Source organism: Eleutherodactylus coqui, chromosome 11 (genome assembly GCF_035609145.1).
Source record: "Eleutherodactylus coqui strain aEleCoq1 chromosome 11, aEleCoq1.hap1, whole genome shotgun sequence".
Taxonomy (NCBI): domain Eukaryota; kingdom Metazoa; phylum Chordata; class Amphibia; order Anura; family Eleutherodactylidae; genus Eleutherodactylus; species Eleutherodactylus coqui.
The window spans coordinates 64,706,554-64,725,700 of NC_089847.1; the positions used below are offsets into that span (position 1 = coordinate 64,706,554).

Consider the following 19,147-nt stretch of genomic DNA (forward strand, 5'->3'; position numbering starts at 1 on the left):
GCAATCTACTGTGTTTTTTCTGTTTTTCTTCAACCCACCCCATTCATTTCAAAGGGCGATGTAGGGTGTCAAAACATGATGCAACAATAAAAAAAAGAACATACAGCGTTCAATTTAGAGCACGATAAAAACGCTTGTGTAAGAGGCCCCATTGAGATGAATGGAGGCTAAGTGGAACGTTTTTAGCTCGTGTTGAAAAAGCACACCAAACACTAAAAAAAATAAATAAATAAATAAAAGAAAAACGTCTGTGTGAGAGTAACCCATGACTGGCTGCAAACGCTGGTATCTTCTATAAGCCAGAAGTGAGTTTTTTTTCATTCCTATGACAGTCACAACCAAGGCTCTCATAAGAAAATGAAGATAAGTCATAGAATATACAAAACTCCAGAGGTTACAGCTGGTCACATGGGATGATGGGAAGCCACAGTTGAAATCTCAGCAATATAGCAAATGGCAAGTTTGTCAACAGTCCCAATATGCTCTCTATGGCACTTGCAGCCTGGGGAAATGGTGAAGCTCGCTTGGAGTAACCCTTTAAGATTTTTTTTTTTTGATCGCAATAAGCTTGGAAACAAGAAGTTTCATCTATAGAATGATAGGCTCACAATGAATAACCTGTGGCTGATTTTCGATAGGTTATGAAGTCTGGCATATATGAATCCATATATAAATTTTGCTAGCTGACAAATGTTACGCCATTAAATATGCCTGAGGAAGGACCCCGAGCGGTCTGAAAGCTTGCATTAACATCATGTATTTTTGTTAGCCATTAGAAGGTATCATATCTACAGGATTACTGGGTTTCTCTTGCTGAGAACAATCACTTTTTGCTCTACTGGCTAACACGTATCAAACCTTTTTTTAGTTTTACATATATTTCTCTTAGATTAAATTTTGTATTTGACCCAAACAAATTACAAGCATAGGAAAATAAATAGTCAGAACTGGTCATTTTACTGTGGCATCTAGAGACCACTTCAGACATCTATTCTTTCTGAACACCAGCACAATGCAGGCATGAACAGGCTAGTTACGCACCAGTTGTACACTAGATGTATCTCATCACTACACAGAATGCAATGCACAGGTTTACACTGGACCTAGTATGAAAACTACTGACTGGTATTCATAAAGGACACTATAAAAATGCCCCTGCCCACCATAACTTTCCGTCTATTGTCACCTTTTAATAAGTTAAAATGTATATACATGTTCTGCAGTTATCTCTGGATGGCATTCGGAAATTAATTGCCAAAAGGCCACAATAGCTCTAACCATGAAATGAATATCAAAATGCAACCTGTTACCAGATCCCTGAAAATAAAGTTTCATTTTTCACTGCCTAGGAGTCCTGCTCCCATACTTAAACCCTCCCCCATCTCTCTGATGTACATGTACAGTTACAGGGTTGGTATGAAGAGGCCTCGGGAGTCGAGTTCTGCTGCATTCCTGACAGAGGTCGGCTGTTTCTGGCAAGTGTCATCCATTTTCAATTTTCAAACACCTGAAATCAGAGCTAGCTCGGATCACAGCTGTATGACAGCTTATATGTGCGGGGCATATGTGAACACCCCAGGAAAAAAAAGAATATACTGCAATTCTAAAGTATTGCAATATTTTATAGAAACGTCCGAAAAAGCCCCAAACTATCTAAGCATAGTATTATTTCTCTGACATGATGAATGCTATATTAAAAAAGACACAACAATGCTCAATTTTCTTTCTTGCTCATTTTGTCTCTCAATAAAGTGTTCAAAAGCAGTGTATACCCCCAAAAAATGGTAGCAATGAAAACTATAGTTCATCCTGCAAAAAATGAGACCTCATACAGATAGTCCCCGACTTGCGAACAGGTTCCGTTCCAGGAACCTGTTCGCAAGTCGATTTGTTCGCAAGTCGAACAAATGGTTGTATGGAGCAGGATCGTGGGTGGATCCCGCTCCATACAACGTCGGGTGCCGGCTGTTCTTACAGCGGGCACCCGACGGCAGCAGTTCCGACGAGCCGCGCCGCTTGGCAGAACTGTTAACACTTTAAATACCGCTCTGACAGCGGTATTTAAAGTGTTAACAGTTCTGAGGAGCGGCGCGGCTCAGCGGAACTGCTGCCGCCAGGTGCGCGCTGTAAGAAACAGCCTGCACCCGACGTTCAGACGAGATCGCGGGATGCTGTGTGGTTGCTAGGCAGCCGGGGACCTCCTGAAAGGCCCCAGGGCTGGCTATGCAGAGTGCCCATCAAGCGCACGGCTTGATAGGCGCTCTGCATAGACAGCCCTAGGGCCTTTCAGAAGGCCCCCGGCTGCCTAGCAACTGCGATGTGACCGGACAGGCTTCTATCAGGCTTGATAGAAGCCTGCCCGGTCCCTGCACAGTATGATGTAATGCCATAGCATTACATCATACTGTGCAGGACAGATAGTTCGTATCTTGCGAAATTCGTAAGTCGAATGTTCGCAAGGCGGGGACTATCTGTACATCTATGTCAACAGCTTTCAGAGCATATGGAAGGGGGAAAAAAAAAATCGGGAAAAATGGATGGTAGTTAAAAGTTTAGTGTTCTGTGGCGCACCGAGTGAGAGCAGTGTGCCTGCTTGTCATCTGACTGACAGTTATTTCTGTATGCAGAGGTCTACAAGGACAGCTGTCAGTCAGTGCGTAGAACCGCCCACTGGAATTATATCCTCAGCAGAGGCTTAGAGCAATAAACTACAAGTTATATACTAGAATATAAGTGTGTAATAAGATTCCATATATCAAGTCTGCTCAGCTCTATACTATGCTACCCACAGACCGGACTGCAAGTTCAACGGGACAAGTTTGCTTTAAAGGGGTTGTCTCGCGAAAGCAAGTGGGGGTAAGCACTTCTGTATGGCCATATTAATGCACTTTGTAATATACATCGTGCATTAAATATGAGCCATACAGAAGTTATTCACTTACTTGCTCCGTTGCTGGCGTCCCCGTTGCCATGGCTCCGTCTAACTTCGGTGTCTTCTTGCTTTTTTAGACGCGCTTGCGCAGATCTATCTTCTCCATTCGGCTTGGCTCGGCATCACCGGCATTTTGGCTCCGCCCCCTTGTACGCATCATCGCGAAGCTCCGCCCCCGTCACACGTGCCGATTCCAGCCAATCAGAGGCTGGAATCGGCACATGTGATGGGGGCGGAGCTTCGCGATGACGCGTACAAGGGGGCGGAGCCAAAATGCCGGTGATGCCGAGCCAAGCCGAATGGAGAAGATAGATCTGCGCAAGCGCGTCTAAAAAAGCAAGAAGACACCGAAGTTAGACGGAGCCATGGCAACGGGGACGCCAGCAACGGAGCAGGTAAGTGAATAACTTCTGTATGGCTCATATTTAATGCACGATGTATATTACAAAGTGCATTAATATGGCCATACAGAAGTGCTTAACCCCACTTGCTTTCGCGAGACAACCCCTTTAAGTATGACCTTCAGAACGTTACAGATATTGTTTCATCTACCTACATCTCACATGAGATTACTACAAACCTGTTTGTGAAGCTCCTTTCTCTATCCCAGCGGCAGTTTTTAAGAAGTAGGACACTGGTGGCTGTCCAATCTTCATTTCATATGTTCTGTCAGGCTGGACGAAAAAACAAACAAAAAAAAAAGTGAAAAAACAAGATGATAAAATTGAATGGTGGGATATTTCTTAACCCGTTCCCGCTGCAGGGCGTAAGTTTACGTCCTGGGAGCCTGGTACTTCCCGCAACAGGACGTAAACTTACGTCCTGGAGATAGCACGGGATCACATATGATCAGTCACAGCCGGCGTCCCGCTACAACAGCGGGGGGGCAGCGGAGATGCGCCCCCCGCTGTTAACCCCTTCCCTGCCGCGATCTAAGTAGATCGCGGCAGGGAAAGAGTTCACAGAGAGACGGCACTCCCTCTGTGTCTCCGGCCGGCTCTCGCGATAACATCGCAAGAGCCCGGCCTGTCACCATGGCAACAGGACGCCAGACACTGGCGTCCTGTATTGCCTACGATCGCTGTATAAGCGATAAGGCATGGCATTGCAGTAGCTCTGCCATGCCTTATGACAGCGATCATCAGGGCAGTGGTGAAAGTCCCCCAGGGGGACACAAATGTTGTAAAAAAAACAAAGATTAAAAAAATGAATTAAAAAAAAATGTAAAAAAAAAGAGTAAAAAAAAATTTTTTATGCTTTTTCTCAGATTAGCATAAAAAAAGATAAAAAAATAATAAAACCCCACCTATTTGGTAATGTCACGTCCGTAACGACGCATACAATAAGTTGCACATGCTTTTGACTGTGCACGGAAAAAAACGCCTAAAAAACTGAGGCAAAATGCTAATTTTTAGCATTTTGCCTCACTAAAAACGCAATAAAAGTGATCAAAAAAGCCGTATGTACCCCAAAATGGTACCAGTAAAAACTACAACTCGTCTCACAAAAAATAAGCCCTCACAGAGCGCCGTACATCAAAAAATAAAAAAGTTACAGGACTTTGAATGCAGCGATTTAGAATAGAAAAAAGATTTCCAAAAAAAAAGGTTTTTATTGCAGAAAAGTGGGAAAACCTAGAAAAAATGTAAGAATTTTGGTATCGCTGTAATCGTAGCGGTCCACAGAAAAAATAGAATGTCTCATTTATGCTGCATGATTAACGCTGTAAAAAAAAATAAAAAAATGTATGCCAGAATTGATGCGTTTTCTCTCCCTGTGATCATAAAAAAAAAAAAAGTTTTACAATATAGTCTATGTACCCAAAAACGGCACTGATAAAAACTACAGTTCACCACGCAAAAAACAAGCCCTCATACGGCCGCGTCGACAGAAAAATAAAAAAGTTATGACTTTTCATAAACGGAGAAGAAAATCCGCCAAAAATTGTTGCGTCCTTTAGCCCAAAATAGGCCTTGTCATGAAGGGGTTAAAGGGCCTTTCAGGGACAAAAATATTGGATGACCCACCTTTAGGGATGGATCATTGATATTAGATTGGTGGAGGTCCAACTCTCATCACTCCCACCAATCAGCTGTTTAAAGAGGCCATAGCATCTTGGCAAGTGCCAACAGCCTCTTAAAAGAATAGCAGACACTTCACTTCATAGAATTGTCTGGTATTGCAGATCACCCCCATTCACTTGAAATGAACAGAGCTATACATAGGACATGTGACTAATTGCTGTGGCCTCTTCTCGGGCCTATAACGTCACATCCGTCACTCAAGTACTGTTGCCCCCTCAAATAACTGCTCTGTGGGAAAGTTGGGAGTCAGATCCCCATTGATCTGATATCAAAGATCTATCCTGAAGATAGGTCATCAATATTTTAGTCCAGGTAAAAAATAATAAAAACAAAACACACAATTTTTAAAATTTTTGGTATAATACTTTTACTTCAGTAAGATCCAAATAAAATTATAAATCTCTTGTGCTTCCCAATGAGATACTGTATATGATACAGTTTTAGAGAGATATCTCACCCCTCACTGCTCCTTTGCAAGTTAAGGGCTTTCAGATACCCTCATTAAGGTGACGTAACATTACAGACCAACTCTTCTCGCCTCTTCCCTAGCCCACTCTAAATCCCAAGAACTTTTCTACAGTACCCCAGATGTCTCAGTAAAGGCGACGCTTTCACCCACTTGCATATAAGCCAAACGAATAACTCCTATGTATGTAACTAAAATACTTGTGTGTTAGAATCTAGAACATTCTTGCAGCATTCATATAATAGGCTGCATGAAAAGTCAAGCTAACTTACAGACCCACCAAACAGACACAGGTTGTTGTATATGACAGTTTGAACTCTGCTGGAAGATCAGCAAACTAGATGTGGGGAACGTAGATTCCCTCGCAGCTCCTCCTGTAGTGAAATGCACCATAGTGTTATCAGAATTGCTCCTTTTGGCAACTATATATCATACATGGTTATTACAAATTATCTTCCCAATCTAAAACTCATAACTTACGTTTAATGACACTGTAATACATAAATTTGTGATCAATGGAAAACAAACTCAAAAAGTTTTGTTGCACAACTTTTTTTCCCACATCAGAGGTGTTCAATGTGATACACTTGGAGCCTGTAGTCAAGTTCCTGCCATACACAGTGTAGTGTATCACGATTGACTGATGCAATGACTTCTGTGATGCCTATTCATGAGAATAGAGCTCATGCATGGTTGGTAGCTGGGGTGGCATGTAAACTACTTTAGAACTGCGAGGGAAAAAAAATCTTTTTTTTTACTATATTTATTAATGACCTAGGGGGATTGTGCAGTATAACAGCAATATTTGCAGATGACACAAAACTATGTAAAGAAACTAACACAAAAGAGGACACAAGGAGATTGCAAGAGGATCTGGATAAGTTTGGGTCTTGGGCAGTCTAACAGCATGTGCATTAAATCTGCACTATCCATATTTCATTTTGGGCAGTCTGAATGTAATCTAATAACCATATTAAACAACTTTAATGGAGTACGATAAACTCTATGCTCTAAATATAATTGTGATACTCATTGCCTTGGAATCATATGCAACACTGCGGCTTAATCATCATCATCGCTAATTTGGCTCAAGGAAAAAAAAAAAACCTCTGGCAATTTAACAGTAAGACTTTCCTTGTTGTCCAGAGCAACTAATCACAACACCGCTTTCATTTTAGCTCAGTAGCTGTAATTTGTTGCTCTGGGCAACCAGGACGGTCTACTGTTACATTTTTGAGTTTCTCTTTCCATTGATATCAACTTTATGTATCTAAGTGTTATTAAGCGTGTCAAATCGGGAATATCATTTGTAATGAACCTGTGTGTTGAGTAATATATAATATATATATATAGAATTTTAAGCTGCACTTTCCACTAACTTTTAGCATATCAGAGACATGTCAAACATATTGATCAGTGAGGTCCCGCTGCTGAGACCTACACTGTTCCCTAGAACGCTGGACCCCCATCTTTCTAGCAATCAGCGGAGGTCTTAGCAGCACTCCACTGATCAATACTTTTGACACATTTCTATGATGTGTCAAAAGTTAGTTCAAAGTGCAGCTACTCCTAACTTTCATTACAGGTCAAGACTGATATCTACTATTCACTGATATTCTCTACTGGAATTGCTTGATATTATTAGAGAAGGGAGTGTGTGGTAGAATACTCACATTGACAAGGATCTTCACTCGCAAGGGGACTCCTTCAATTACGTCTTTGGTCCTTTCATTGAATTCCTTACAAAACTGACCAATTGGAATGCCCCTCTGTTTATAAAGAAAGGCAATGGAATTTTAATTCTCTGAAAATTCTACATTGTCAATTTTATATATAAAAAAATTACATGCCTTATGCCACAAATAAACCATTCCAGAGACATACCAGAAAGTGGCCAACTCCTCTGTGAGCTGAGACGACTGTCCCCCACAATCTCCCCCAAACACCCTCCAAATATCCACATTCAGGAAGTTATCTTCAGGACCATGGGCTCAATAAAGGTCATATATTGATTACAAATCGCTGTGTGGAATGCTGCCTTTACCATCTACTTTTTCTGGAACTGCATTTGTTAAGGCGGCTCCAGTATGCAGATCTGCACCAAAATATAGCAGATTTTGACGCAGTTTTTAGAGGCGGATTAAACACAGAAACTTCAACTGTGAATTCCGCCATGGGAGTATGGGCTAAGGCTTGGATTACCACTTCTGAGGTTCCAGACAAACATAAATTTTGCTTACCAAGGTCGACTGAACACAAGCATATTTGCATTGTGGAATCCGGAGCGGGCGTATGATAAAAATGAAGAAGCCAAAGTGCTATCCCACACACCACGGGTTCGCCAATCAACTGATCAGCAAGAGAGCCAGGAGTAGGACTTCCACCGATCTTATTAAAGGGGTTGTCCCGCGGCAGCAAGTGGGGTTATACACTTCTGTATGGCCATATTAATGCACTTTGTAATATACATCGTGCATTAAATATGAGCCATACAGAAGTTATACACTTACCCCTCCGGTGCTGGCGTCCCCGTCTCCATGGCGCCGACTAAAGATGCCTTCTCCTTCCATTAGACGCGCTTGCGCTGTCCGGTCTTCTGCTCTGTTGAATGGGGCCGCTCCGGCGTGCTCACGCCGGAGAGCTGGTCTGCGCAGGCGCAGAAGACATGTGCGGCGCGAGTACGCCGGAGCGGCCCCATTCAACAGAGCAGAAGACCTTTTTTTTCCCCATTTTCAGTTTTTTCTTCCCACTTTATATCATAACTCTTGTATTCAACCATCAGCGTCGCTGTCTGAGGGCTTGTTTTTTGCAAGATGAGTTGCATTTTTTAAATGTCATATATTATATTATGTCCCATATAATGCACTGAAAAACTTTTTTAAAAACTTTAAGTGGAGTGAAATGGAGAAAAAAAACGAAATTCCGCCATCTTTGAGTGCGTCTTATTTCTACAGCGCACATACTGCAACAAAAATGACATGATAACTTTATTCTATGGGTCAGTACGATTACTACCATACCAAACGTATATACCGTATTTTTCGCTCTATAAGACGCACTTTTTTCCCCTCCAAAGTTGGGTGAGAAAGTCAGTGCGTCTTATAGAGCGAACGTGCCGAGATCAGACCTGGCCAGAGCTGAAAAGGATCGCGAATCCTTCTCACTGAGCTCCCGGCCGTTTGCATACAAAGCCGGCACAGCAGTAGAGCAGAGCGGCCGCACAACAGCTGATTGCTGGGGGCGGGGAAGGAGCAGGGAGCAGAGCGGCCGCACAACAGCTGATTGCTGGGGGCGGGGGAGGAGCAGGGAGCAGAGCAGCCCGGCCCGTACAACAGCTGAATGCTGGGGGCAGGGGAGGAGCAGGGAGCAGAGCGGCCGCACAACAGCTGATTGCTGGGGGAGGGGGAGGAGCAGGGAGCAGAGCGGCCCGGCCCGTACAACAGCTGAATGCTGGGGGCTGGGGAGGAGCAGGGAGCAGAGCGGCCCGGTCCGTACAGCAGCTGATTTCTGGGGGCGAGGGAGGAACAGGAAGCAGAGCGGCCCGTACAACAGCTGATTGCTGGGGGCGGGGGAGGAGCAGGGAGCAGAGCGGCCCGTACAGCAGCTGATTACTGAGGGCGGAGGGAGGAGCAGGAAGCTATTGTACAGACAGGCAGCTCCTGCTATATTGCTGACAGTGTGATAAAGATAGCAGGTCCTCTCCACACCAGCACTCATACAACAGCTGATTAGTGAGAGGGAGCTGCTGCTCCCCCCTGCCTCAGCAGTCAACTGTATGTACAGACACTCTCACATCTGCCAGCTACATAGGAGAGGTAGGGGCAGAGGGAGAAAGAGCTGCCTGTATTGTGTATATATTTGTGCCGAGTTATGCATAATCATAATGAGACATGCCATGCAGGGTTCCTGGAAAGTTGGGTGACAACTAATTGAATCATTACATTGTCAATCAGCTCTTCTAGGATCCTGAATGTCAACTGCAGAGTTATGCAAGCATGCATACCACATGCATTGCCATAACTATTCAACATGGGATTCAGGGCTCCTGGAAAGCTGGATAACAAGTAATGAGATCACCATTACATTTATACTCAGCTTTCCTGGATCCTGAATGACAAGTTGACCTAGTGGTATATACTGTTCACATGTATTTTTGGTATATATTGTTCACATGTATTTTTGCTTTATTATTCAGATTCTTTTATTATAAATATAGCAAAAGGGTGGGGGGTTAAACTTTATTACTTTTTTTTTTTGATGAGTTTAAAAAAGTTTTACTAATTATTTTTACCTTTTATTTTAGTCCCTGTAGGGAACAAGTACTTGTGATGCTTTGATCGCTCCTGCAGTCTGACAGGCATTGTATCAATCCATGCCATAGGCATGGCTTGATAGGCACTCTGCAATGGCAGCCCTAGTGCCTTTCAGAAGGCCCCCAGCTGCCATGACACCCACACGGCAACCTGCGATCTTATCGCGTGGGCCAGTGCAGGACCCCTGAACATCATTCTGGGCATTTAAAGGCCGCTGTCAGAATTGACAGTGGCATGTAAAGGGTTAACAGCTCCGATGAGCTGCGCAGCTTATTAAAGCTGTTGCTGGCGGATGTCAGCTGTAAGAAACAGCCAGCACCCGCGTTGTATGGAGCGAGATCACCCCGCAATTTCCCTTCATAAATCCCCCGAAGCTGCAGGATATAACTGTACGCCCTGCAGCACTAAGGGGTTAATGGACAATCTTAAAGGGGTTGTACCACAATTGCAAGTTATCCCCTATTCACAGGATAGGGGAGAACTTGCTGATTAATGGGCATCTCAACACTGAGACCTCCACTAATCTCACACAAGGGGATCCCATGTCCCTTATCGTCCTCACTGCAGGTTTACTGCCCGCCCACAGTAAGGAGACTGAACAGAGTGCTGGTCGCGCAAGTACACTACCACTCAATTCACTTTCAATAGTACTGCGGCGATAGTGGGTGCCACTTGGCCATTTCTGTTAGCTGCTTTGAAATTAATGTAATTTTGACCGTGCATGCTCAGCAAGCACTCCATTCCCAGTGATGTCCCTGGGCAGTAGAGGGGGAGGGGGGGCAACCACAGCAGTGACAGGCCAGGCGGAGTGGAACACGAGAGTCCCGTTCTAGTGGAGATCAGCATGGACTCAGCAGCAAGACCCCCAACAGATCTGCAAGTTATATGGGGGATCCATCCAATTATGGTACAATCCCCTTTAGGACAGAAAATCAATATTAATATCCTGGAAACCCCCTTTAGCCAATCTGCTGATTTCACCAAAATTTTCAAATTGCATTTAAAATATCTTAAAAAGGGTTCTCTGAAACTATTACTGTTGATGACCTATCCTCAGGATATGTAATCAATAGTTGATTGGCGGGGGTCCACAACTCTAAATCAGCCAATCAAATGATCGTCGCACCTTCTGTCAGTGTGGAAAGGGCTGGAAGCAAATAGCGCTGTCAACATTGCAGCAGGCTGGGTTGGTATTACAGGAGTTGCACCTGTAGAACCAACTCAGGCTGCTGCAATGTTGACAGCGCTATTTGCTTCCGATGCTGTCTGCATTGACAGAGGGGCCCAGCAATTGCCGAGGATCTTAACAGCAGATCCCCACCAATTAACCCCTTAGTGACCACCCCATAGATTTATTACATCCTGGCTGGCTGGGCTTTAGCCCCCAGAGACATAAAAACATGCTTCCTCTGGGGATTAAAACTCTGCTGGCTCTGGACGAGACAGCTCCATGCTGTCAGATACCAGAGGTAGCCAACAATCTGGAGCGATCATGGCGGACCGCGAGAAGCAGCCCCCCGGTCACACAATCCCCAGTATCCACCGGAGACCGGCAATTGCATTAAAGTCAATAAAAAGTTAAAAAAAAAAAAAAGTTAAAGTTTCAGCTCCCCTTACGGATCGGATTCGTAATGGGACCTGAGGATACTCACCCCCGTTCTCTGCGGCGCTTCCTTCCCCCCAGGACCTGACACCGGCGTCTGCACAAGCACACCAGACGTCATTACGTCATGCGCAGAGGGCTGGGAGGCCCTGTAAATTTAAAAAATTCCCTGCTCTCAGCTAGTATGAGTAGCCGAGAGCATGGAGCTGTCACCAGGAGCCACTGTAAGCGGTTTCCGGTCACATGATCGCTGTTATCTAATGGATAACAGCGGTCATGTAAAAGTTAAAAAAAAAAAAAGTGTAAAAAAAAGTTAAGGTGTCACCTCCCATCACGGATCCGATTTGTGGGGGGAGGCAAAATTACCTATCTAAGGCCTCCGGCGATGTTCCCGATGGAATCCTTATCCGCGGACCTTTCCACAGCTTCGGCGAATGCACCCGTCGCCAAGATGGTGAACGCAAGCGCAGAAGCTGGGAAATTTAAAATCTCTTTGCTCCTGGCTACTAAAGGTAGCAGATAGCCTGAGCAGTGACCAAGGGCCATGGTGAGAGGTCCTTGGTCACGTGATCGCACCATCCAAGAGATAGTGGGTATGGGTATGTTTCTAAACATGGGACAAACATGGGGATCCATTTTGGGGTGAAAGTCTTCATTCAGATGTGTGCTGTACAAAAAAAAAAACACAAAGTTTTTTTAAAATGACCCAATTGCCAAAAAAACGAAAATCGTAATATTTTCCCTTCGGTTTTGCTTACATTCATTCAAAAACTGTGGGGTTAAAATACACAGTACACCCCCAGATGAATTCATTAAGGGGTCTAGTTTTAAAAATGATGTAATTTGTGGGGGTCCTCCATCAATTTGGCCGCTCAAGAACTCTACAAGTGGGCGATGGGGCCTAAAACACCTTCAAGCAAAAGTTCTGTTCTGAAAGCCACCGGCTGCGCTTTTCATTTTGGGCCCCGTTGCGCATACAGATATAAGAATAGGACTACAATGGGTATGTCTCTGAACATGGGACAAACGGGTATCCATTTTAGGGTGCAAATCCTCATTTTCATGTGCACTATAGAAAAAAATACAAACTATCTTTAAAATGACATTTTCAAAAATATGAAATTTTATTTTTTCTCCTCTAAATAGCATTAACTCCCCAAAAGAAACCGTAGAAATATTCGAAGCCCTTCACAGACTAGACTCTTTAAAATGATTACTCTTTATTAAAAAGTATCTAAAAACAAACACACAAGGGCTAGACCAAATGGGATAGGGGTAAATACGCCCCCAAACCCCATGAAAAACACATAAACCTCTCCTATTGGTGGGCGCCATGACAGCGAAGCAGGACGCTGTCAGCCCGGCTCTGCACATGCCGCTTCCTATATGGTTACTGTGCAAGATGGGCACTTAAGTTTGCAGATCAAACTAGGCGCCATACAGGTTTGGGGACATGGCTTTTCCTTTTTCCTCAATGATGGGTTTGATTGCCTCTTTGCTTGCTTAGTGGGCGGTGTTTATTCATTAGCTCATGGTGTGTTCAGCCCAGTACACTGTTTATTGGCTGGAAACCAGGAAAACCACCCAGAGGGAGGACCTACTTTCCACTACTTATACCCCTGCTAGTGCCATCAGCCATTTGAGCCCTGACCTACCATCCAGGCCAGAGGCCCTGCTGCTGCTTTTTTGTTTTCTTTAGATAGGTCCTTTATGAAGGGCTGGGGAACAATCTCTTTATCAGATATACAGAGATTTCTGGTCTGACAGCGATATCCATTGACACCAGACGGGCTATATACTCTTTAATTCCCTAACACCCCAGCGACTAAACCAGTTCCCCATAGGGGGATACGGACAGCTGATCACTTGAGTGTTGATCCCTGACTTATTTTCCTATGAAGGGCTGGCGACCAATCTCTTTTTCAGATATACAGAGATTTCTGGTCTGACAGCGATATCCATTGTCACCAGATAGACTATATACACTCTATAATTTCCTAACACCCCAGCGACCAAACCAGTTCCCCATATGGGAATACTGACAGCTGATCATTATTGAGTGTCGGTCCCTGACCTATTTTCTCCTAGGGTGGTTGCATAAATGTTGCCGCATCAATAACATTTTTTTTGTGACTCAGGCCACAATCTTTTGATTATCTCAGTCGGGCTTAACCCACGCATCCATATCTCCTGAAGATCTGCCACGCGAGTGGTGAAACGCGTAGAGTCTGTAGCGATGCATATTTTTCGACAATAATTAACCCCAATGCCCTTCTATTGAGACCCTCTGCTTCCTATCCATTACACCCGACCCTTGCACTAGGGATACGGATGTGCGTTGGGTCCTCTTCTCTTATCACCATCTTTAGCCCTTGATGGGATTTTGCTGGAGAGCGGTGTCTAGCCTAGTTTTTGTTTGGGTCTGAGTCTGTTGTTGTGTGTTTTTCATGGGGTTTTGAGGCGTATTTATCCCATTTGGTCTAGCCTTTGTGTGTTTGTTTTTAGATACTTTTCAATAAAGAATAATCATTTTAAAGAGTCTAGTCTGTGAAGGGCTGAAGAGAAAGTGTGGGATCAAAATACTCATGACCCCCCTCAGTAAATACATTAAGGGGTGTAGTTTTTACAATGGGGTCATTTGTCGGGTTAGCTATCATTCTGACACCTATGAGCCTTTGCAATCTTGGCTTGGTACAGGAAAACAAAGTGTTCCTGAAAATTAATTAATAATTAATGTTAAATTTATACATCTCCTAAATAGTTTTAAAAAAAAAACCAAGGGGTTGAAACCGCCACTTCCAGCTGAAGTTCCAATGAGCGGTCATGTGGTATTGTGGCCCCTCCGCCATCGGCGAGGTCAATACTGAAGGTCTGTCTGTCGGCTCATCATAATAACGCAGATCTTTTTTATCATGGCCAAAGCAGCTAGAAAGCGTGGCTGGCCTAGTTATTATAATAAGGGCCAACAACCAGATCCTTAGTGACGTCACCAGCAACGGAGGGACCGCAAAACCACGTGACGCTCGTCGGTCGTCAGCCAGAAGTCACTGCTCCAACTCCACTCCTCCAAGTGAGTTTCTACAATCCCTGGATAACCCGATCCCGAGGATAACTCATCAACAGCAGAAGTCCCGGTCAACCCTTTACCTGAACAAGACTATACAGGTGACATACAGACCTGTCCCAAGGTGGGCCCCAAGGGAGGTCCCGGGGCCGCCTGTCCTGCGCCCAATAGTGCTCGAATTACACCAGAAACATCCGTCTTCTTCGCCGCTTTCACTGCACGGGAAGCCTTCGACATTTCTTGTGGGAAACAAAAGCAAATCAACTCAGACAATTCTTGTCATGTCAGGAAGTCTCACACAAGTCATCAAAAGTAATAGTAACATGAAACTCCTCTACAGCAGCTGCTGATCAATAAGGGGCGCTACAGACGCTAGGAAGCTGCTTCTCCTATGCCAACAGAAGTATTTTGGGGCTCCACGGACCACGGTGAAGTGCTGGCTGCGTGGCGTGGGAACCTTCACCACTTATGTTATACATTGATCAGCGATCATTTCACTTTCGTTCACACGGCCCGAGAAACGTCTTCTGGGTGGTACGTTCTCACAGACTGGCTGTACGTCCTCCTATCAACGTGGGAAGACGTACAGCCGATCAGCCAGCATTTATGTTCGCCGAAACCGAGCGTTCACTCGTTCATCGGCTGATCATTGATCCCTTTACAATGCCCAAAAGATGGGCTAACGAGTGTTCGGAGGAACCTTCAGGCCCAACAGCAAAAAAGCTAGAACTGGGACAACCCCTTTAAGGCCGCTCTGACACGGGCATTTTACTGCCTTTTTGTGAGTGTTCGCTGGTGCATTTAGTGCAGTAACAATCAAGACAAAGCAAGCTGATGACATCACCACTTTTTTCACTCTTGGTGGCATGGTAAGGGGCGTTAAAAACGCTATACGCAGTGTGCACCTCATTCATTTCAATGGGTGATGCACTGCGGTAAAAAAGCGCCGCAACGCGAGAAATAGAGCATATAGCACTTGTTTTAGCGCACATTATAAACGTTCACCTGAGAGGCCCAGTGAGACGAATGGAGGTTTAGTGCAGCAGTTTTGGCTCGTGTTGAAAACGTAATTAGCGCCTGTGTGATAGCGCCTCCGTGAGTCCAGCTAGTTGTCCACACAGCGAGGACACAAGAGCTTGGAGACGCCTCAAGAAAACTACAGACGCACCGAGTGAGGTCAGAGAAGCTGCACTTATGTGCTGGGCAGTTATCACATGGCTGCTCACCACTACATTATGTCTTACTACCTGGGATCGCTGCTGCTTCCCATCACCCTCACTTACACCAATAATACCCGGGCCTACCTGACTACCAGGAGCCAGGGCCTCAATTACAAGTCCTGCCCAGCCTCTGTATCACAGCGCAGCGCTGCTCTGCGACCTTCAACGGGAGAACTGCACCATGCGACGGAGCGTTCTTCTAACAGATAAACCTTACTGGCTGCCGAGAAATGTGGGCGAAACCTCGTGCACCAATCAACAACGGCAATGAAAGTTCGCAGCGCAATCCCCGCTTTCCATTGGACAGTCTGTTGCTGTGCACACGCCCCACCTCCTCCTTCCACAGCGCGGATTGGTCAGCGGAGCGGAATGTGAGATTGAAATGAAGGGAGAGCGGAAATGACGAATAACGTGGTGTAGAGGTGTCCTCTGGAAGACATTTTACTGTAGTCTACTCTGCATTATAGACGCGAGAGCTGTGTAGTCAGACGTTCCCCCACAGCCCTCTATTGATTGGTCTTAGTGCTTGGTGGGCGGGGTGTTGAGTAACTAGTGCTGTAACCCGGATGTGGCTTCACTTGATGCTATCCCTGGGACTCGCAGCAGGTGAGTGGTGGTGGGTGAGGCGGTGCACGGTGCAGCCTAGTGATGTCACGTCACTCTGATCGGTAGTGATGAGATCAGGAGGAGCTCAGTGACATATGACCGGAGTGAGTGCTGGTCATATGTGGGTGTATATATGTAATGGTGCAGCGCTAACATATGCCATGCCTGACTTCTGTATAACTGCATCTACATGGCAGTAACATGTGATATCTGTCCAGTGAGACCACAAACTCCTCTAACCAGTAGAGGGCACCCTAAAGGCGTGTGTGTGTATATGTATGTATGTATGTATATATATATAATGGCCAGTATTCTTTTAGCATCTTCCTCTAAGGGATGGTTCACACAGGCACATGTGTATTTTGGTCCGTGAATACTCAGCATGCTCACGGACTGAGAAGCACCTACTGACTGCGTATTTCAGCACTTCTGTGTTTTTTGCACCCGTAAATACAAACAGAAAAAAAAACACAAGAAAGCTCATTAATCTATTGTGCAAACACAGCCGTGTGAACAACCCTTGGGCCGAATGCACACGGATTCCATGTGGGGAATCCCCCGGTAAACCTGCATACCTGCATTTTTCCTCTTTCTGATGTACTAATATAGTAACATAGTATGTAAGGCTGAATGAAGACAATGTCCATCTAGTCCAGCCTGTTATCCTCCTGTGTTGATCCAGAGGAAGGCAAAAAAAACCCAAGGCCAGAAACCAATTAGCCCTTTTGGGGGAAAATTCCTTCCCGACTCCCTAATGGCAATCAGACTGTTCCCTGGATCAACCCCTAATAGTTCCTACCTGCCTATATACCCGGATTGACACTTAACCTAATATTTATATCCTGTAATATACTTCTTCTCCAGAAAGACATCAAGTCCCCTTTTAAACTCCTCTAAGGATTTTGCCATCACCACATCCTCAGGCAGAGAGTTTCACTGTCTAACTGTTCTTACAGTAAAGTCTCACTGCTCTTTTCTGTGTTGGTGATGAAACTTGCTTTCTTCTAGACGTAGCGGATGTCCTCTTGTTACCGTCGTGGTCCTGGGTGTAAACAGATCATAGGAGAGATCCTTGTATTGTCCCCTCATGTATTTATACATAGTTATTTCGTCGCCGTCTACTGCAGATGTGTTGGCTAGAGCACATGCATAGTACAGATTTCCCCGCGCCGTCGATAGGCGATGCAGCGGACTGGATGGCTTCCATTGCCTTCCATCCGTGCAGAAAACACCCCAAAATGGAGCATACTGCGTTTTGTTTTTTTTCCCCCTACACAAGCGGAAATTACAGTGGATTTCCACTCGTGTGCGTGGAACAATCACTTTTACATTCATGCTATAGACGGAGATTGCTGCGAAGCCCACGGGCAGACACCTGCTGCGGATTCCGCAGCAAAAATCTGCCCGTGTTAGGGAGGCCTTACTGAAGACTCTCCAAAGGAGGACATGGCAATACTAGCTTGTTACAACACGGCCCGTTGGCCTAAGGGATTAACAAGTGTGTGCAGGTACAGCGCTGCTCCAAGCTTGTCTGTTACATCGGTTGGACTGTGCACTGGCTCTCGGGGGCTGGACTAGCTATTTTGGTGCCCAGCCAGTGTTTCTCAAATCCAGTCCTCAGGGAGCCCCAACAGCTCATAGTTTCAGGATATCAGGGCTGTTTACCCTTTTGTCAGTTTTGACATCGGCAATTAAATCCTGTGAGACACCCCTGCAATGAGATCACAGGGAGCCGTGCAGGTGTCATGGCAACCAGGGGCCTTCTGAAAGGGGCGGCTTGATAAACTGCCTGCCTGATCGCAGTATGATGTAATGCTATGGCATTACATCATACAGCAGGAGTGATCAAAGCATCACATGTTGTGGTCCCCTGGAGGGGATTTTAAAAGAAAATAAAAATAAGAACAATAAAGTTTTACTAATGGGGGGAGGGGGGGGGGGGGGGGAAATAAAAAAAAAATTTAAAAAACTTTTGCCATATTTGCCATAAAATCAAAATAATAAAACAAAAATAGTTTTGTTTTTTTTTAAAGTTCTTCAGTACATTATATATAAACACAATAGTTCAGACAGCGCCAATGGATATTGAGCAGGCTCCCCAATGTGCTTTTCTCCTATCCTCCGTAAAGGAGGAGAGCTGCAATGACAATAAGGGGGGACTCTCGCCAGGAGAGTGGACCCCCAATAAGAAAACAAACAGTAGGTTTTAAGTAAAAAAAGTTATGTGCTCGTGGAAAAAGCAGTTAGGTCAAGCAAAATGTAGAAAGTGTCCATCCCGTGAGGGACGGAAAGCATATAAAATAGAATGGCACTTACTCGGAAGGAGGGGGGTGTATAGAACAAGAAGCCCCCTCCTCTGTGTGCTGACTCCTCTAAGTCCTCTCAGTCGCCGATGGTAATCGCGGGAAGCAAGTTGATTTGTCCAGTTTTAATTAAATAAAATCAAGTTTACAGGAAGGCAACGCGTTTCGGTGCGACATGCACCTTTTTCAAGCCTATGCGTACATACTGTCAGTACATTATATGGTACATTAAATAGTACCATTGAAAAATACAACTCCTCCCGTAAGAAAAAAGGCCGATGGATAAATAAAGGAGTTAAGGTTTTTTTAAAAGGGAGGAGGAAAAACTGAAAATGGTGAGAAAAAAAAAGGGGCCATGTCATTAAGGGGTTAATAATCTCTGATGTAAATTTACTATTAGATTCATGTTCACTGCACAGATGGCAGTAGAATCATGTAGGGCTGCAGGGACCGTCTGACTACACGGCTCTCGTGTATAATGCAGAGTAGACTACAGTAAGATGTCTCCTTCCAGAGGACACTTCTACACCACGTTATTTGTCATTTCCGCTCTCCC

At 44.8% G+C, this 19,147-nt stretch overlaps 2 protein-coding genes across 3 annotated transcripts in view; one reads left to right on the forward strand and one right to left on the reverse strand.

Moving 5' to 3' along the window:
- Positions 1-15,931, reverse strand: part of MRPL11 (mitochondrial ribosomal protein L11) — a 28,077-nt gene extending 12,146 nt beyond the window's left edge. The window contains exons 1-4 of one of the 2 annotated variants that reach the window (XM_066582272.1): positions 15,767-15,931; positions 14,577-14,701; positions 7,156-7,251; positions 3,513-3,606 (exon numbers count right to left, since the gene is read on the reverse strand). In XM_066582272.1, the coding sequence (XP_066438369.1) occupies positions 3,513-3,606; positions 7,156-7,251; positions 14,577-14,699 (313 nt within the window). In that variant the 5' untranslated portion in view covers positions 14,700-14,701; positions 15,767-15,931. The remainder of the gene's footprint in view (positions 1-3,512; positions 3,607-7,155; positions 7,252-14,576; positions 14,702-15,766) is intronic. The other variant, XM_066582273.1, reaches the window with a different exon arrangement.
- A 236-nt stretch (positions 15,932-16,167) lies between these two features.
- Positions 16,168-19,147, forward strand: part of DPP3 (dipeptidyl peptidase 3) — a 34,855-nt gene continuing 31,875 nt past the window's right edge. The window contains exon 1 of the mRNA XM_066582278.1: positions 16,168-16,288. The gene's annotated coding sequence lies outside the window, so the exon portion shown is untranslated. The remainder of the gene's footprint in view (positions 16,289-19,147) is intronic.